General features: G+C 35.6%; 1 protein-coding gene and 1 pseudogene across 1 annotated transcript; both read left to right on the forward strand.

Annotated features, from left to right (window-relative positions):
• The first annotated feature begins 1,112 nt into the window (after positions 1 to 1,112).
• On the forward strand, positions 1,113 to 2,105 carry LOC148958655 (uncharacterized; annotated as a pseudogene).
• A 5,126-nt stretch (positions 2,106 to 7,231) lies between these two features.
• On the forward strand, positions 7,232 to 20,122 carry LOC135691770 (ribosome biogenesis regulatory protein homolog). The gene is made up of 14 exons (XM_065209734.2): positions 7,232 to 7,435; positions 9,498 to 9,570; positions 11,733 to 11,771; positions 12,679 to 12,717; positions 13,383 to 13,433; positions 14,058 to 14,108; positions 14,440 to 14,518; positions 14,649 to 14,750; positions 15,268 to 15,323; positions 16,215 to 16,280; positions 16,570 to 16,611; positions 17,573 to 17,668; positions 18,725 to 18,759; positions 19,327 to 20,122. The coding sequence occupies exons 1-14, from the start codon at positions 7,254 to 7,256 to the stop codon at positions 19,454 to 19,456; spliced, it is 1,041 nt and encodes a 346-aa protein (XP_065065806.1). The 5' UTR covers positions 7,232 to 7,253; the 3' UTR covers positions 19,457 to 20,122.
• Positions 20,123 to 21,276: the final 1,154 nt, after the last annotated feature.

Genomic DNA, 21,276 nt, shown 5'->3' on the forward strand with positions numbered 1-21,276 from the left:
ACGATTTCAAAAAAGTTTGAAAAGGTACGCACTAAAAAAAATGAGGGGCCTTCCCCCCTCCCTGCTTTGGAGGCCCTTTATCTCGTAAAAATGTGAACATTTAATTATTTGGTGAAGTCAATCAATTAAAAGTACTCAATCAAAACCAGTCGATAAATGCAGTCTCTTTCTTACAAAAATGTTAAAATTTTATTTCCTGTTATTGATTGGACACATATAGATAGTTGCAGCTGGTCCTTGCGAGCATGGAAGACAAGAAATGGAAAACAAACTGGGCGAAATGCTGTTTATGTCAGAAAGACAATAAAGAAGACTTGAAATCACCTGCTTCAAATCCGGCCACAAGGGAAAAGGATGGCTACCATAATATTGCGACCAATGTGCCTTTGTTTTTGGCAATTAATAGCTTGCCGATCGCATTAGATCCTGAAAGACTTGACGAAGGCAATGGTATTGAAGAAACCTTACGACATAACAATGCAATGTATCACCAGTCGTGTAGGTCCTTATTTAGCAACACTAAGTTCGAAAGGGCAAGGAGTGTCGGCGAATCGTCTGGCTTGGTTGGCGAAGGAAGATCGAAGAAACAAAGAAAAAGTGTTTCCAAAGACGTATGCTTTTTGTGTGACGAAGAGGAAAAGGAAGGTGCTCTTAGAAAGTTGAATGAAAGATTAAACCAATGTAGTAGAATACTAAGCGATGGAAAGCTTCTTGCGCTTCTTAGTGCAGGTGATGCTGTTGCTCAGGATCTAATGTACCACCCAAAATGCCTTGGGTCTTTATATAATAGGGTACGATCCCACCTTGCTACACAAAACGATCATTTGAACCATGATGAGGATTCAGAAAATCAAAGTTTAGCGGTTGCCTTTTCTGAGCTTGTCACATACATAATCGAATCATGTAATTCTGGGGAAGGCCCTCACACATTTCGCCTTGCTGATTTGGTCTTACTCTACAAGCAACGTGTCGAACAACAAATAGGGGTGGATAAGTCATCAGTGAACTCAACGAGATTGAAAGAACAGTTGTTACTGCACTTACCGGAGCTAGAGGCCTATCACAAGGGTTGAGATGTGTTGTTAGCTTTTCACGGAGATATAGCTACTTTTATGGAGCAGGCAAATAAAACATGTGATGCTGTTCACCTTGCAAAATCCGCTTCCATATTACGCAAAGATATGCTATCGCACAAATGGAACTTTGAAAAAACGATTGGGAGTGAACCAATTGAAGAATCTGTTCCTCGTTCTCTTCTAGAATTTGTCTGTATGATTGAGCATGGAGCCGATATTAAGTCGCAGCTACACAATGGAGCATCGAAGTCAGATCTGGCCTTAGCACAACTTTTACAGTTTAACTGCTTTGGGAAGTACAAAGCAGGGGCCAAATCCCACCGGCATTCAAAATCTCGTGAAACCCCATTTGCTGTTTACCTTTGACTGTCCGTTTTTGCAAAAACTAGAAAAAGACATATAATAGACATGCTGTATGAAAATGGACTGAGCATATCATATGACCGAGTGTTAGAAATATCATCTCAACTCGGAGAAGCTGTTGTCAATAAATATGTTGAAGAGGGGATAGTTTGCCCACCGGAACTTAAGAAGGGTATTTTTACTGTTTCAGCTATGGATAACTTCGATCATAATCCTACTTCCACGACTGCTCAGTCTTCATTTCATGGTACAAGTATTTCGGTATTCCAACACCCCGGCAAAAATAACGTTTGGGAGACTCGTAAGCCACTTGAAGTAGGAGAAGGGAAAACCAAGAAAGTTCCACAGCTGCCAGAATCATATATTAACATTAAACCTGCCTTTCTAAAGGAAGATCCAAAACCGCCGGTCTGTACCAGCTTTTTAATGCCCAATGTTGAATCAATTACCACACAAGAATTTGTCTGGTTAGAAAAAGTCAATGTTACAGAAGAAGTAGATAACGCCGTTAAAGTTACATGGTCTGCACATCATGGCTCACAGAAAAGAGCAAATCCGTTTAAAGTTGCAATTTCTTCATTGCTTCCCCACCTTAGAGATGAGGCTCATTCTGTAGCCACAATAAAGCATGTCATGGATAAAATTCTGGATATTGTAACATACTAACCTAAAATTCTGGATATTGTAACATACTAACCTAAAATTCTGGATATTGTAACATACTAACCTAAAATTCTGGATATTTGTAGTTGTATATGCCAAAACCAGTGAAAATGTAAGTAGTATTATAAGATTAAGTTATTGGAAAATTGTTTGAGCAAAACTGCATGGAATTTGGCATTGTTTATAATTCGTCAAAGTAATAATACAGAATATTTACAGGATAAGGTTAAAGTTGTCTTAAAATTTTCATAAATTTTAAGGCAATTGAGCAATAAAACATGATGACGTCATTACAAAATATGTGATATCTGTTAATAAACTAATTTCAAATAATCAGAACAGTTTACAAATCAGCATTTATACATATATGGATTCAAATGTGATACACAATAAAGTGAAAGTAACTTTCATAACTTTATTATATTCGAAAATTCGATTAATTATATGCTGGCAGCCATGTTGAAAATGACGTCACCAGAAAATGGCGTTAAAATAAAAAAGTCATTTGGCTCATCGACTAGAAGTGTAGCAAATAGTGTGAACTTTGTTTGCACCAAAATTCATGCTTGTATCACAAAGTGAACGATTTGGCTAAATTTTGCCATTAGCTGCTCCACTAAGAACGGAATTGAGGAGTTATGTTGCGAAAAAAGAGTTATGTTACGTTGAAGAGTTATGGAGTTCAAAATATGAACTAAGTTTAATATACGAAAGTTATTATAGAGTTACGTTTGCGTTGTATATATTATTCTTTTGTAAATAGCCTTTTTGAGTTGAGAAAATTATTGGAGTCAAGTTTGGAATTGGGTTGTATTCAGTTATGTGTTATCTGCTAGGATTCCACGAACCAGGGTGAAGAAACACAAGTTTAAATATTAAAAACAACCCAGATTCAATTTCACAACAAATGGTACACAAACTGATCAATAATCATAAGAACAGGCAGGTAAGCAAAAAATGTGTGAATTTCTGGAAATGATGCAAATCTTGTCCACAAAAAAAATATCGATAAAACAATCGATATATTTGGTCGCCGTCAAGGAAGAGATTAGTTTTTTTAATGAAACTAATGAAAACTCTAAAGTTTTTAGCAACGTGTAAGGTTTTTAAAAGTGCTTATTGGTAGACATCATTCTAATGACGTTACATTTAATCATTTTTTGACTAATATCAGAAGCCCATATGTGTTAGAGTGTACTCCGGTAATATTTATGCATTAGTGCTTTTCTGGCCAAAAATTTAACCCCCCCTCTCCCGCTATCTGAACTCATCCTGTAAGCCTATGCCCTCGGGCACATGACTCGATTATGCTTGTATGCTTTTCCATATATTTACAGCTTTATCCACATATTCAAGTGTTACTATCTTATCCCTGTCCCTTACCCCTGTTTTAATAACGCATTTTGGATTTGATTGATTGCATCTTAGGAACTATAATTAGTAACTTATATCATTAATGACAACTTGTTAAATGAACACTACCCTACTTCGGCAACCCCCTGCATATGACTTCTGGTAAATATTTCAGATGTAAGGAGTGAAAAATTTTATTATAACTTTCCATTTCAAGTTTTCCCTATGACAAAACCTTTCCTCTAACATTCATCAGCAAATTAGACTTTTATTTATGGACATCAAGATGTTGTTGGAAGGGGGTGTGGCTGAATCAGGATTGAAGATGACCTCTTTTACCACCGTTCCTTAGTGTTACGATAAAAAATTAACACAAGATTCGTGTATAAGCGCGACATTTTTGCAAATAAGCCCCAAAACAATCTTCCTAAAAATATAAATATTCTCTAAACCAGAGTGCCCTTATCAACGCCACGGAAAAAAATATTTTAAAAACCTCAAAACCCGTGTACAAACAAAAATTATAGCTTAAAACCTTCTAAATGCATACGGTAAGCTGACAAAATATAAGTTACCTTCCTAAATTAAATAGATTTTCTAAAAATTTTGGTTTCGTCTGCCAGCTTCGGAATTTCCCATACTTTTTGCTCTTTTACCGCATGAGTGATTTTGACTCACTCGATAACTATGGGGTGCCAAATGGGCCAAAATTTTAAGACGGGATAGAATCTTATGAAGACAGAAAAGGTATCTGAAATTGTTGTATACAGCGTACTCTCGTAACCAATTTTTGAAAATTTTTCAGCGCCTCCACTACCAACTGCCCCTCCTTCAAATTTGCTCTGGATCCACCCCTGTCTGTAACGACGATTTAACGTATGATTTACTGCAAGCTGAAATGCACATAGCAAAAGTAGTACATGTTCTCTAATTTAGTTACAGACAGCAACTCTTTCAACTTGTGACAAGCAGATGGTTCTAATACTGACAAACACAAGTTCGAGTTGTTTTATGAATACTAAAATCCCAATTCATCAGCATTTTAAACTTTCAAAGAAAATGTTGTTTAGATCAAGATAGGAAAGCAACATTTCATAAAGGGTGATCCTTAAAAATTTTCCAGTAGCCAGTAAGATGTATGTGCAGCCCTATGTTTTTGTGTGCATTAGATAAGCCTCTGAAAAAATCTCGTGTGTGCATATGCCACACTCTGCAGACTGGTCTGGCACCAAGTTCTTCACCGTTTCCACATGGTTCATAGCTATATAAATGCCACAGAGGATCACGATGAACTCTTCGACTTTAGCTTGCAGTAAATCATACGTTAAATCGTCGTTACAGAAACGAAACCTTTTCAGGTCTTCAAACAAAAACGCACCAGATTGCATCGCACCCACGATCTCTGGCAACACCAACGCCATCTTTGGGTTTCGTTTGTGTAAAGGCCTCGTTTGCATGTTGCAGGCTAACAATTTGCGGACCATTCTGTGAACATGCCGATTGGAACAAAATTCAGTTTGAAAATCTCATCAGTATTGTTGTGCAAATATTCTGGTAAAGATACTAGGAATGTCATAAAGAAATGGATATATGCTACCTCGTGAAGAATTTTTGTTGTAAAGAGAGATATATCCAACTCTTGATGATATTTTAAAGTCTTCAAAAGACTCTATCCCGTCTTGAAATTTTGGCCCATTTGGCACCCCATACGATAACAATAGAGTTAGACATCTAGCGATTCGTCGCTTATATATCATTGCTCTCAGCATAGGGGAAAAATGTACTTGCCATGCGCGCGATGAATCACAGGGGTTACAGCAAATGTCAACCCTGCTCCCGCAACATTTCAGGACGAATACACCACATTGTTTTGAATGATTAAAGATTCGTCGATAGATCGACATATTCAAAACAAAGGCAGCACAAAACTTGCATGATTGTTCTAGCAACAAATGTAACTAGTTCTATTGCCATAACATAGATGACACTTTAAAAAATAGGCATTAAGTGTGTCTCGATTAAAATTTCCATTAAAACTGATGCAAATTTCAATCTGGAAATGCATTTGCATACAAGTATATATTTTCACACACCACAGAAGAATAAAATAAAATACATAATTTAGATGCAACAAGCAGAAAAGGGCGAAAAGACACCAACCTTTAGAAAGTTGAGGACATTTTGCAACCAGAGTTTGAAGAATCCAGGAAAATTTACACGTTTTCCCCATTAATGATAGGAAATGATACATCCAAAAGCTGTTTTGTTAGGCAATGAAAATCAGTTGAAAATTGTCAAGCACTAGAGTGGTACAATCCTTGAACAAAAATTGTCAGAGAAGAGGTTCCGAAAAAGACATCTCCCTTGACCGAAGATAAATAAAAATGCGACTTGTGCTAAACACGTGCACTACACAACATGTCTTCAGAAACCATTCCAACAACCACTGAAAAAAATCTTCAAAATTTTACACTTGGCTTTAAATTGACTTTCCCAAAAGAGGAAGCCACTCAATGCAATGCTATTATAAAGTTAAAAATTAGTGATTGAGAAATAAAAGCCCACAGTTTTAGATGCAAACCATTAAATCAGTCTAAAAATTTAGATTAGCCAAGTAACTTTGTAATCGATAAGAAATGATTTTAAAGAAATTGTCGCGAGAAAAACTGTAACCTACAGAAAAATCTAGCTTTTGCTACAAAACGAAACTATTGCCAAAGTAAATGCCAAGCAACAAGGTTTTCCCTGGTTATTATCATTTCTTTTGATTGTATTGCCTTTTTCGTGGAAAAATGAAGGAAGTTGCCGTTACTTTTGGTCGTAAATGTGAATTCGTGATCGATAAGGAATATGAAAAGGCTAAATTGTCGCGAGAAAAACTGTAACCTACAGAAAAATCTAGATTTTGCTACAAAACGAAACTATTGCCAAAGTAATTGCCAAACAACAAGGTTTTTGCTGGTTATTATCGTTTCTTTTGAATGTATTGCCTATTCATAGAAAAAGGAGGGAAGTTGCCGTTACTTTTGTTCATAAATGTGACTTCGTGTTCGTTCATGTTCAAAATTAATGGCAACTTTCCTCCTTTCTACATGAAAAGGCAATACAATCAAAAGAAATTATAATAACCAGCAAAAACCTTGATGCTTGGCAATTACTTTGGCAATAGTTTCTTTTTGTAGCAAAATCTAGATTTTTCTGTAGGTAACCCTTTTTCTCGCGACAATTTAACTCTTTAATATTCCTTATCGATCAGGAAGTCACATTCATAATAATCAAAAGTAGCGGTCAGTTTCTTCCATTTTACATGAAAAGGCAATACATTCACAACAAATGATAAGAACCAGCAAAAACCTTGATGTTTGGCAATTACTTTGTCAATAGTTTCGTTTTGTAGCAAAATCTAGATTTTTCTGTAAGTTACCCTTTTTATCGCGACAATGTTTCATCTCAATATTGTAATTTTATATAAATGTAGATATTTCGACATTTACCTGCAATTTTGTTTGTTGTTTTGAAATAATGATTAAAAGTTCTTTCTTGATATACCTTGATTAAGCATTTCTGTTTTATAAGTTTCTTCCAGTAGTATGTCTACTAGATTTCCGAAAACAATTAACTTTTATACTTTGACTTTGAAGTTTTTACTGCATATATTGAAGCCATGTGGAGTATTTGCGCCCGCGATTCCGTGCCGCCATGACCAGCGTCATGCATTTTTCCCCTATGCTATTGCTCTCGTCTTCAAAGAATCAAAACGAGACCGTATTAAAAAGAGGCCCAGTCAAGCAAGGAAAGATGGCGGACAGTCAACGTGAACAACGTGAATCGCAAGCAACGGTGAACACCGTATTGACAAATGTTGAAAAGGAACAATCAAGTTATAAATCAATCGATGTGTTTAAAGAAGTAGAACCGATAATTGATACAGGAAATCTACTTTTATCGGATCAGCAGCCAGTTTCTGCCATTCAGTTAAAGTAAGGTTTTTATAATAATTAGACCACGGCTGTTACGCCTATTGTTCTCGGGGAAATGAGGACAGCCAATATTTTGCCATTTAACAGACCGCAACACGCAACTTTTGAAAATTGAATGATTTTCAAAATTAAGTATAAAATCGTAGATTTATTGCAGAAAATTGCAAATAACTTTAAAACAAAGACCATCCTCTGTTTATTTTATTTCGTTTATTTGTTGCTTGCTAAATTTTATCAGGTTTTAGGGGAAGATTTTAAAGAATCACCACTTTCGTAAATTTCCGACACGATCGCGATTTTAGGCCAAAGTGCTCCTCAATGTTTTCTCGGGCGCTTCCAAACGATAGACGATAAATACTTCATTTCTTTTGCATGAATAAGATTAAAAACGAGGCTAAAAACCTGGTGGGGTGCCCTGGTCAGCACTTGGTGGAAACCAGTTAGAAATCAACTTTCTGTGCGCCCGCGTGAAATTTGAATGTCAACGGTTTTTCTGTCTGAGAGGGCACCCCAAAAATTTTATTCTCCTACGAATGAAGAGTCATCTTAGTATGTTTTTCTAGCAAAATAAGCCTGTCTGTGGAAGCGCGAGCTGATTTTCGACGACCCGGTCGGCCTAAAACTTAATGTTTTCCTATCGATTCTCAAAGCTGCGAGGCCGCCTCGCAGTGTATATCTCTTCGGCTTCTCCGTCAGGAGCGATGAAAATATCAACTTGAAGGTAAAAAAATTAAAAAAAAAATAATTAAGTGCTATTTTCATTTATTTTCTACCTCTTCAGAGACTTCAGTACAAAAATATTTCCAATTAGCCTTGTTTGGTTGGCTTTGGCAGTGGTACCGTAGACAAATTCTGTTAAAGAATTTCGCGGGAAGCCCATTCAGGGAAACCAAATTTTTTTGTAAAAAACCCTAAAAGGCAATTAGAATTCTATTTCAACTTTCTAGTAAAGAATTTAATGCTAAGTTCAAAACAAAAAACAGCTTCTCTATAGCTTTTTCAAATTTTGAGATATCTTCGATTTTCTCCGATGCGGTCAGAAAACGGGCCTATGCTGTCCTGACTTCCGCGGCGTAACAGCTGTGAGACATGTACATGTATATTTTATGTATATAATTAGACATGTAAACCAAAAGTTAGTGGGTTTGATAATGTTCATGTAAATATGTATGTACTGCATCTACACCAGAAGTGTGAAATCTAGCCACTTTACTCAACAATTGAAATTTCAGATGGCATTTGTGGCCAAGCCAGGTTTCCACTGTGCGATTATCGCGATAAAGACGACAAATTCAATTGACTTTTCGTTTTTATCGTCGCAATCATCCAGTGGAAACAGTAACTATCGCGCTACGATTATCACGATTAGGGCGACAAACGCGAAAATCGCGATTAAATCCACTACACGAATGAAACGATTAGCGCGAAAAAAATGTGCATGTTCAATCAACATGGTGCCCCTTACAAGAAAGCAGCTCATTGCGAGAAAACGTCTGCCTATATTCTGCCACTTTTCTCTAGGCATTACCAATGACACTATTACATTTGCAGTCTATTTTTCTTGTGTCGTAAAAGCCTGAGTATGGTCTAACTGCTTCTGCTAGCTGTTCGTCTCGTATAATACTATCGGGATCCATTTTGGCAAGCTATGCTACTTGGTTTATAAGTTTTAATAAGAAGAATGTTTCAAATAATTTATTGCAAGAAAATGATTCACCCCTTGAAACTTCCCAGTCATGCCAAGACTCTGTCCTTGACTTGAACTTTGTCATGGTAACCAATGTTTCTAAATCAAACCCAGTGACGTTGATTTTGACGATAAGCATGATTGACATGGTAGAATATCAAATATTTTTGATATTCTGTCACATTAATCATGGCACGATTAGCGCTATTGATTTACAAGATTTCATGTTTCCACTGGCCGATTATCACAATTATTATGATAAAAGCGAAAAGTCAGTTGAAGTTGTTGCTTTTATGGTGATAATCACCCAGTGGAAACCTGGCTTTGAAGGTGAGTCTCCATAGTCAACTCACCCATAGTCAACTTATTCTTTAGATCAAACCAAAGAGGATACCTGGAAGATTTGGCACGTGACAATGCACAGCTACTTTTTAATGAAATTTGGAAGGTATGTTCAAGAAATAATCTAATTATTGACCTTTTAATCATTGGCACCTCTGAGCACCATGTTGATACTAAAAAATTTGCTTACTCATCCATTTTAATACAATTTTGGCGGGACAAAAAAATTTAAAAACTCCTTTGAAAACAGCAGCATTTTGAAGCATATTACTAAATCTTTTTATCTGACACTGTTCAGAATATAGAACAGTCAGTGGTGGCTGGCACCCAAATAAATGTTGTATTAGAATGTAATGACAAGTAAAACAATACAGAAAAACAAATCACACTTTTTGAGTACACTTTTTGAAAGCAAATCACACTTTGCTCATCTATCTGAGGATACAAAAAATCAAAATAATCGGACTATATCCACTAAATCACCACTGCGTATTAATTACATTGTTTCTGTGCAAAGAGCTATCTCCACATTTTTTTGCTCAACCTGTAAAAACGCGAGAATTTTTTGTATTTTTTTGCAACATCTTAAATCCTGCAGGTGAGATGGTTCCTTTCATTTTACTAAAAATGTGGTTGTGCCTCTCCACTTCTCTTTTTCAAGTTTCATCCAGATCGCACGCAAAATGGATTCCTTAATGCACCATCCTTACGCTAATGGCCTGTTGGCTAGTTACTTGTTGGTAGGGTTGCACTGGTGCCATGATAAACTGACGTAAAATGGCCTATCAGCCTCTGTTTGTTCGTAAACCCTGTTGTATAAGAAAGCTCATCTTAATACATTGAAAGAAGCAGTTGCTTTCATTGTTCATACATGATCCATTTTGGCCATTTGCATTAAATCAACCACTGCACATTAAAAGTCAAAACAAGGAGGAGGATTAGTGTAAACTTAAGAGGAACAGCTTTGTTTTTATAAATATCATTTGAAAACAAAAATTTATGTTGATGCAATAAAATGCATCATTTCTGAAATCAAAGATGACTTTAGAAGAGCGCAGCCACTTGCTTTTTTCATGACCATGGATGAAAAGGTTTCATAGGCAGATTCAGAAGTTCTTTATTTCAGAGTGAATTTTGGACAACGTCTTAAAACCAAATAGAGAACAGATTCAGCAACTTGCTTCTTGTTGAAATGCAGTACCACTTTCTCAGAGCTGTAGTTTGAGTGTATTCAAAAACAAGATTTAATACATTCGCTGTGCAGGCAGATGCTTGTGGAAAGGTAGCACAAAAGACAAGACATCACACAAAGCTCTCCAACACAAAGAGATTTTGAGTATTTGTTTTAAAAAATGAGATCTAATATATACATTGGGGCTGTTTGGCAGTTTCACAGGGTCCGTACATGCATTAATCACTACCAGTTGACAGTCGTACTGTATTCGAATGCTACATAATTTTTCTTTTGTTAGCGCCTCATTTAATAATAATGCATTCAGACAAGAAAATTGAATTTCTCAATTTCAACAAACTAACAATGTTACTTCATGTGCAATTCAAAAATTCTATGTATTATTTCATTTGCAAGCGGCCACGGAGAGCAGTAGAATATAGAGGAAAAAACTTAAAGCTAGGAAATTTAGATACCCAGTATGTAAACTATAAAAAAATGTAAAAAGATTCTTTTATACAGATAGGAGTTTATTTCATTGGTAATGCATTGGACTCCTTTGGTTTTTTAATGGGCAAATGACTGACTCTGCACTTTTTACAGTCATGTGCTTACCTTTCTGAGTGGCCTATTTTGATCCCAACTGATATATTTCCTAGCTTAGGGTTTTTGTTCAATGTTCTGAAGTTTATTTTCTAAAGAGTGTCGGATGAGAAAGTTTTAATGTGTTTCAAAATGTTTGCTTTTTTCAAAAGTCATTTTATCTATTTTACAATGCTTTTTGATGAATTGAAAAACTTTTCACCATCAAAAATTTATTCTGCTATGAAACTTATGTCATGATATAAGCGTACGCTAGAGACGTAATCACGCTAGAGTTTATGTAATATGAGAATCAGTTTAAGCTATAAGCTTATATTGCTAGAGGCACTAGCTTTGCTATTCAAAGATCTCACTATTCCATGCCATGTAAACTTTTGATATTTCCATACATGTTAAATTTTTGATTAATAAATCTTTGGTATCAAAAAAGCAATCATGTTTAATAAATGAATGTTTAATTGATCGTAATCATAATATTATGAGTTATCTGCCAGCTTCCAGTGGAGAGATATGAAGATGCTATTGTGGCAAAGGTATGCGTATAATTTTTTTTCTGTATTTATCTCATTTTGGTGACCAAGAATGGTACAAACTCAAGATAGAGTAATTTTTATGTAGCTTGATGGTTGTTAGGGACTGTTTGTTTTCAGTTACATTATGAGGGATAATTCTGACATGAAATGAGCTACCTTCCCAATTATTGCTGTTTATTGAAGTAGAAAGGTTGGGTTTCCTTGAAACATTAAATCTTTTTTCATGATGCAGTTTCAATAAACCTTAATCATGAATCAAATAGACCAGCAAAAAATGCACAGCTGGGATTTTTGTTTAGCAGATTAGCAGCTTCTATTCTTAAGGCCCTGTTTGCAGGAACTAGATTCATCGCATATCAGATTCACTGACCCAATCCAATTTTTGTTTATGTACAATATTGGATTTATAAGTAATATTGCCTAAATTGTTATGTATGCTCTGTGTTGAATGGAACCGTCCTTCATCTGCACTTTATTTCCAAAATGGGGTTTCAACAGTGACAATAAAAAAATTTTGTGCTCACATTAGCTTTTAAAAGAAATCTGATAATTTCACACACACAAGCTGTGTAGAAAGTATCAAATGGTTTGGGACATGGCATCCTGCAAAATGTTTAATAATTGTTTGAGAATTTGAACTAAAAAGCATGTTTTGAATTAAAAACCTGCTTATTAATCAACTGATCTCATAACTATTGAAAACACTAACTGGCAATCATTTTGCATGTATTTTTTTGCAGGCAAGATCAAACTAGGTATTGTTGTTAACCTAATTAGTGGTCTCTTCAATACTTCAAGATTATGAAATATACTTCAATGTTCACTTTAATGTTTGGTTCTCAAGAATGATAGTGAATTTTTGTTTGATTTTAAAACTTGATTAAATGTGGGTATTTTTGTATTTTAGATACCAAAGCCAATAACAGTCTTACCTAGGGAGAAACCTGTGAGTTATGTATTCTCTGTTAGAGTCTCAAAAATTTTTATCAATAATGGGTATCTGCATTGCAAAGTGACTGAGGTATTGAAATGAATTTATTCTTAAATTATCATGAGTTTCAGCACATATCATGAATAGTTGGTGTTTCAGAATGTAACTTGTCTTCATCTTTTTAAGATGTGACAGGCTTTATTCTGATGTGATAAGAACTCAAGGTTACACCAATCAAAATTGAAAATTTTTTTATGTGTTGAAAAAATGCCTAATTTTCTTTTTAAAGGATGGTAGTGAAACCAGAAAATCAGGTCTCTTGAAAAAGTCATAGGGCCTAGGGGCTCTAAGTGAGGGTCCATGGGAACTGCATTTGATTTCAACTGTGTTTGATTATATGTGTTGTTATAGCCGGACCTTCAATTCCACTTTTCTTTTCAGATGCATCGTTTATTGCTTCACTTTCCCCTTCTGATAGACCCTGAATCCCCTTTTTCTTGACCAGCGCAGGATTGTCCCAGATGGTTAGTTTTCTTGCCCCTTTAATCAGCTGCTCTTTTTGCTATTGTTTTAAACTTGATATATCAAGTTTAAGATATATAATATCAAGTTTAAGATACAGTAATCCTATATAATATCAATAAAATGTATCTTAGTTTGTCACTTTTGCTTTATTGTAGATACCAAAGGCTAAACCACCAACAAAATGGGAAATATTTGCAAAGAAAAAGGTAAAAAAAATTTGTGAAAATTTTCAGCAGGAATTTTCTCTAGCAGCAGATTACTGGAACGATAAACTATCAAGCATTATTGTCAAAATTTTGATATCACATTCTGTGCTGGCAGTGAAATGTTTGCTCAAAAACAGAATTTGTTGCAGAATATGTTGTTAATCTTGGTAGGTTAACTAACAAATCTCGCAGAAATTTATAAACTGATCTTCATAGGAAATTCGCATACAATCATAATAAATCTTATCCTAATTGTGAGCAATGAATTGCTTTTTAAAACTTGGCATTGGTTTCAATGGCACACAGAGAAAGGAAACCCTGGAGTAGTGTGTCCCACTTTAATTTATAGCGGGAGAATATGATCGAAATGATTTGTGAAAGGCAAAAGCCGACGGAATGTTCCTCAAGACCTGCATTTCAACTATATTTGTTTGAATGTTTTTTGTCACTTAAATGTAACAAAGATTGGAATTTGCGATTTGCAACCCAACTTTGTTTGTAGATGACACCCAGAATCGATGTTTTTTAAAGGAATTTGTTGAATTCAGTTTAATGAGCCACAAGAGTTTTATGTTGCAAAAATTATAATCAAAGTAGCCAGAACCATTTTTTTTGGCTTTTTAGGGAATTCAGAACAAAAAACGAGAGCGAATGGTGTGGGATGAGGTCGCCAAGGTATGTGTGTCATTGTACAGCAGTACCGCAGACGTGTATTTAGTTCTGTCTCTTAAACTGTCAAATTATTTAATTATTTGATATTGAATATTAAATATACCCTAAAAGGTGTTCATTTTGAAGGATTCTTTGTTTGTAAAACTAAGCAAGCCTCAGCAGACACAGGTTCCATATTTTATCGGATCAAGTCTTTTCAACCTCATTATTTACGGCGTTTCTATTTCTCAGATAAGATCTCAACTATTCTGTTTTTTTTCACTTTAAAGCGGTATGCGTTTGTCGATTTAACCTTTTGTTTCTTTGTGATAGTATTTGATTTTGTCTATTGCAGGAATGGAAGCCTCGCTTTGGTCACAAACGCGTCAACGATGTGTCGGATAAATGGCTAGTCGAAATTCCAGACCAAGCGGGTAACGCCATTCTCGCAGTTACATTAGCCAGTTTTAGGGCAATTTCAAATTCTTTATTTTTGTCTACCTGGTCAGATTTCGCTTGCTGAAGCCGACTTTCAAATAATCACGAACAACCTTTTCGTTGCAGACCCATACGAAGACCAATTCGAAAAACTGACTAAAGAGAAAAAGGAAAAAGTGGCCAAAAATGAACTACAAAGACTACGTAACATTGCTAGAAATAAAAAAGGTGCCTTTGTCTTCCAATTTTTCATATATCTCTCTAGCTGTTTAACTTTCGTGTTAAGCTGTGAAATGTACAGAATTATATGTGTAGGTGATTCTTCCGATTTTTTAGCAATTCTTGGTAACATTGAGGTAAATTATTGCGGAGGCTAAGCGGTACGGTGAAATGCAATTAGCTACGGTGAAATTAACTCTTGGTGCCTAATTAGAAGGCAATTGCTTATGCAGTCAGTACCTCCCAAATGATGTGATGGTTGCACCAAAACTAAACTTATCTCAGTTGTTCACAAACAAAAATCCGACTTCCTACAGCTCTTGGGTATAAGCCTTCTGATTTACAGTATGACCCTCTTTGTTAATTCTTTTTCATTCCAAGTAAGACTTTTTCCACTAGCTCCTATGAGCTCGCATCATTTGAATTTTTTCGACTAGAAACCTTGTATAAAATCTATTACCAAATTAATGAACTGATCTTTTGTAATCTATGATTAATCTCCCTGTTTTTCGCGAATATATTTTAGGTGGAAAAATTCTCAGTACGGAACTGAAGCCAACCAGTAGAAAAGATGAAGAGAGAGTATGATATATTTTGTTTTTCTTTCTTTTTGCATTGAACCTGTGATTGGGCCATATTTTCAACCACATTTCAGCACTTGTTTCAAAGCAATGTTTTCGAATTGCAGTTCTGCAAGTTTGCAATTTTAGTAACTATCTAATGTACCAACACCAGAATTATCTGCTGGTTCAGAAATTTAACATCAAAGTGCCAAGAAAACACTAAAGGAACACAACAGTTGTACCCAATCATTCTTCATTGTACTCCGCACACCTCGGTACTGATTATCTATCTCTCTGTCGCCGTTTCTTTCGCCTCTTACCTTACAATCAGACGTTTTATATATATGTGAGGTTTATCATGTGAGGTTCATCATGTGAGGTTTATCATGTGCTGGTTGAAAGTCACCTCCGATACAGGAATGTTGCCTGGAGTAGCCTGCCAAACACGAAGCTACAAGCGCTTCAGCGTCTACAGGATAGGGCATTCTCAATTATTGAAAATGCCAAAAGAAAGGACCCCTGGAACAGTGATTGACTAAGCTAATCAGATTTTTGTAGTGAGGAGGAATTCGTCTTCTCTCTCGAGAGTTACACGAGGGGTTAGAAATTGCTTGTCAGGTCTGATGTTCATATGTTGGTTGTTCTTCCTCTCTATTCAATTTTGATCTGCATTGGGAAGTTAATCTCTATTCACGTTTTTGCTGTTATCTGAAGTTTCGCAATCTGAGGATTCTTCATACTCTAGAGACTTTTTCATTAAATTCTCGAACTTGCTTTGAAATTGTATTTAGGCCGGCTTATAGTATTCAGAAGATTATTAGTATCCTTAATGACAATGCATGATGAAAAATGAATTGTAGTGTCACTTTGACCGAAATGAAGTTTCCATAAGTTTTCTTTTGTGTCTCAGATTTCAAAAGAAATGGATGTAACAAGAACTTCCACGGCCTCCATTGGGAAATTCCAACGTAGATTAGTAAGTATGCCGTTGAACATCGATGCTTCGGGTTGCAGGATCGATTCATTTAAGGGCATGACTACTCACTTGGAATCATAAGGAACACATTGAAAGTAGATGTGGCCATTGGGTGCGTTTAATCTAGTTAATGGTGACTGTTTTAGTGTCCAGTCTATTTTAGGTTGCCCATATTGATGCTGAAATTTATTGGTTTTACTTTGTTTACAAGTACAGTACTTAAATAAAATTATTCCTTCTTTCTATATACATCGAAGAATTATTACAATGCAATCTAATTGAATTCCAGCCCAAAGAAAAAATCAAGGAAGGTAAAGGTGTAAAAAGAAAGGTGATTAATTTGCTTATTTTGAAATCAGTCTACGTTTCAGCAAATATTTTGTTGCATTGATACATCATTCAGGGTATGTGGATATATAGACCATCTCCGAGTTCGGGACGCCATGATGGAATTATATTTTTCTATAGCTAGTTCCAGTCCCTCATGTGGGATAAACCAGCGAAAAATTCATGCTGGATAGAGACCGCTCTTTGATTTTTTTGGCCATGAAACTTCTTTAGAATAGAGAAAAATACTTTGAGAATGAAAATATGAATTTTGTTAGATTGACAGTGGACCTTGTTTGAGCTACAGAGGAATTTACAAATCTCGATGATATAGGCCGGCATTGTGTTTATTGTGGTTTTTGCCCAACATGGCGTCGCGATCAATCTTTTAAAGAAAAGACCAAACTCAAAAACATAATGGAGTTTTGACACGGGGAAGAAAGAGGTAGTGAAGCAAAGCAGTCAGATAGCAATATATCTATATATTTTTTGTTTATGTTGACATGTTTGGTCTCAACTAGGGATTCAGAAATTGAGTTCTGATTTATGTCACTGCCCATTTCATTAAAATTTACAAATTTCCTTGTAATTGTTTGTTTTCGGCGCAGAATCAAAATTACCTTAAGTTAAGCAGAAAACTTGGAAATGACTGCAAGGGAGTGTTTGATTACATGCTTTTGCCCATGTAGAAACGAAGGCCGGGAAGCATCATTTGCTTCTCTTACAAGCAGCTATTATTAAAAGTTCTGTTTAGCAATAAAAATTATCAATAGAAAAGTTCTTTTTATGTACGTATAAACCGTTAGCTTTGATATTGATGATACACTAAAGTTATTTTTAATTGTAGCTTATTTTCATTCTCGCGTCAATCAATCGTAATCAATAATTGATATATTCACTTTATTGACAACTTGAATAACAATTATTTGTTTCATACAATGATGGTCGATAATTGTTCCTTGTAGTTCGAAGGGGTTTCTGGCAATACATCTACAGAAAGGCAAAAAGCACTTGATATTTGGAGCAAATTGCATAAGCCAGATATCATGGACTCAAACAAGGTGATTACTGTCATTTTTCAATGTGAACCAAAACACTAAAGATATTTAACATGAAAATGAATTTTATTCTGCATTCATTGCATCTAAAGCAGAAAACAGAAGAATACCTGGTTGCTTTGTCATTCCTGGAGTTAGAAACCTCAGATCCAAACCCACTCAATAGAAACTTTAGTCTATTATTTTGCAAGCTAGAAAAATGTCACTACACTTACTACTGTTGCTTGTTCATTTTTCAATCTTAACACAATTTTTATTCCTTTTTAAACTTCCTTCGTTGTAACGAGTGTATTGTACCAAGCTGTCACTAACAACTTCGAATGCTCCACCCCTTGTTTACAATTCTTTCAGCCTGATATAACTCCGTTGCAATTTTTGCGCCCGAATTGGTACTCAGTTCGCCAAATCAAGATATGCATTCTCTTTTTATAAAGCTGGAAAATTTGTATTTCTTATAATTTTCATAGCCATGTTTTTGCTTATGATCCAAGATTTAGCTTCATTTTACATGACAGCATAGTTTCTGGTAAGGATTATAACCTATTACTTCGCAGTTCCCACAGAACTTTCGTCCCTCGGCGTCGTAAACCTCTTCGGTCTGCCAACCCTTTGTAAATTTTTTTACTGTTCTTGTACGAAAACCTTTTTACACGCCAAAAAAGCTGTATTCATTGAGCAGCAATTGACGCAATTTCACGAAACCCATTTGCTTTATTTTATCAGGAAAAAAATTGTAAACGCCTCTCTTGACTCAGTTCTTGAATTTTGAAAACTTCCATGTTTTCGTTTCGAGGCCTATAGAAATTTTATGGTCGATGTTTTTTAATTGTTTGGCATATATAAAAGGCTTTAAAATATCAACAATGTCTTGTGAAAATTTCATGGAAATAGCTGCCGTACTTTTTTAATGAGAAAGATTTTAAAATTTTTTTTCAAATTTTGTTGCATAAAATGTCTTCTAAATTTCGAAGTGTGTCCCAATTCTTTTTGACGTAAGTGTTTATGTTATTGAGTATGTGATCTGTAATGCAATAACGCCTGCATTTTTCCGTTGATTAGGCAGCCAACCGAATGATTGCGCAACAGGAAATGGGGTAAGTTTTGCTTACATTTAACTTTTGTATTTTTTATGGTTCTTTGCGCCTCATTTCATAAATTAAAGTGTGAAATGGTCATCGGGATTCATCGCTTATCGATCCGATCTGGATGGGATCCCTTGTTGACAACTGGTATTCATTCAACAACATCTGCTGCCTGCAAATTTACAAAATGCTATCGTTTGGATCTCATCAACATCCGATCTCATAAATTTCTTAGGATTTGATCAGTTCAGTTTTTTGTGTCAACATTTTCTTAGTTTTCTTAGTCTTTTAAGCGATTTCTCAAGAATTCAAGGACTATTCCAGCTCGCTGCTGTAATTTGCATATTTGAAAATTTACTGTCCCTGAGCTCTTCATCTGTCAAGTTTAAGAGAAAGCTTACACAATCACAAACGATTATTATCATGTGAAATGTGAATTGTGAACTTGGCATAAAAGTAGACGTTCATTGTTGAAACAACCGAACAGGCTACCAGGTTTTTTCAAACATCTACCTACACCTTCAGCTCTAATTATTTCTAATTATTTCTAATTATTTCTATTTTTCTTTTGCATTTCAGGTATTCTGCCTCTAAAACCAAGGGGAAACGAGGCCCAGGCAGTAAAGTGAAGAATCGAGTTTTTAAACGAAGTGGTGCAAAAGCTGGAAATGCAAATAAGAAACGTGGTGGAAAGGGAGCCAAGAAGTGAAATGTAATTCCTGGCAATAGAATGTGTTACTTCCTTTTTTAAAAATTAACGATGTGGAAACGAAGACGAGATTTAACTGTACTTGAAGGGCAAAACTTTTCGATAGAAAGATTGCTCATTTTCTTCGTTTTTGCTCATTCTCTTCGTTTTTGTTCATTTTCTAGTGATTTATCTCACAGAGGTTCGGTCCTCAACCCTTTAAACACTTTGCATTTACATTTTGTGTTCCAAGCATTTACTTTAACCGCCTCCCCCAACTTTTAATCCCCCCCCCCCCCCATCCAACTTTTGACCTGACTTTAGCGGAAAGAGCGATGCTAGATTTACGAGCAATTTGTTCTCCAAAATAGGCATGCGCAGATTAGAGGATAAATGAGAAGATAACAGCTTGTGTGAAATTTTGCTCGAGCGCTGGTTTTTTGCTCGAGCGCCAGTTTTTAACATTTTTCTAGCACAAAACGAAACGCTTTGAACTTGCCTCTTCTAGAGCGGTTCTTCTTCTTAAGGCTTTCCAAAGCCCCAAAAGCATTTCATGTAGTATCTTTGAAATTTATCAGCAAGTTTTTGAATTTTCTAAGCTTTTCAGCAGTGCTATAGATATTTTGCTAAATAAAAAGTGTAGCCTAATACTTTGGCATTTATAAGTAAGCTCATCGTTATTTCAAATTTTATTTTTACTTGCGTCACGCCTGTTATGATAGGGAACAAAAACAAAATGCTAAGATTATCTGCTAGAATAGCTGAAACAGTTCAGTTTCTGGCTGTTTTTTGCTCTAGACCTTTTCAGAATATCAACGTTTGATAGAAAGCACGATTGACAAACGTTTCACCCAGATTTGGACAAAGATAAATTAATAAGAAAAGGAGAGATTAACTGTCCTGCTGTGATCCTCCCGCAAAAAGGCCCATAACCATTGGATCTAGCCGTTGCATATTCATAAATAATATTTTTCCTAGGATCTTTCTTGGTGTTTTGTGGTGTTTCAAACGGAAAAGGTTTCCCGTTATTAAAACTTCGCGAAAACCAACGGTGTTTTTTTGGAATAGAGACCTCGGGTTGAATGATGGAATTCTTGCAGAACAGTATATTAATTGGCTGGTGTTGACCAAGTGCATAATTGTTCACTCTCACGGACGTCCATTGATAAATATAAACAAAAGTTTGTAAGCCCAACAGTGTGCCATAAAAGTGACAAAGTAAACCTATGATTCGAGCACCCTAACTATGGAAGAAGCAATGTTTATCCAGCAATCAAGCTTTCTTTCCAACAGTTTTACACAAGCTTTACAGTTAACACCTTCTTCTCATATATGACTAGCCACAATGGCCTAAACCTTTTGGGAAGATCTTTCTTCACACTCTGCTTACAGCCTGCTTCAGCTAATTCTAATACCCACTTGGTATCTTTTTCGTTGTATTTTCTGTTTTCAACTTCAGCCACTCTAATTAGCAGGAACAATCCCGTTGCCTGGTTTACGTTTTAAGCTAAAAGGAGTAACTGTTTACCGGTCTGTCAAAGAAAGCTCACAGTAGCAGACGGGACATGCTGCTTCATGTTACAATTCTGACCGCCTTATGTTGCCACTTAAAACGGCTCTGTTCTCTAAACCAAAGCACAAGTTTCAAGCCATGTACGTTAAGGATTTTATCAGACGTGACAGGCCTGGTAGGGATTTCCTTTCTTAGATCATACCATTTTTGTACATAGCCACGAAACCATCTTATAATTACCGACAATTTCCTGTAATTTCAAAATCTCTCTAATGAAGCAAAACGTAAGGCCATCTTTTCAAGTTTTCCTTTGGTAAGTTTAAGCCGG

This window comes from Rhopilema esculentum, chromosome 13 (assembly GCF_057945365.1).
Source record: "Rhopilema esculentum isolate cy_ngs chromosome 13, ASM5794536v1, whole genome shotgun sequence".
NCBI lineage: Eukaryota > Metazoa > Cnidaria > Scyphozoa > Rhizostomeae > Rhizostomatidae > Rhopilema > Rhopilema esculentum.

What these genes read in the sequence shown, in the direction of transcription:
- LOC135691770 (XM_065209734.2), top strand. Translation starts at nt 7,254, where the DNA reads ATGGCGGACAGTCAACGTGAACAACGTGAATCGCAAGCAACGGTGAAC. An exon ending in TTTTTAATGAAATTTGGAAG is followed by an intron (nt 9,571 to 11,732) that starts GTATGTTCAAGA and finishes GTTATCTGCCAG; the next exon opens with CTTCCAGTGGAGAGATATGA. An exon ending in AAGATGCTATTGTGGCAAAG is followed by an intron (nt 11,772 to 12,678) that starts GTATGCGTATAA and finishes TTTGTATTTTAG; the next exon opens with ATACCAAAGCCAATAACAGT.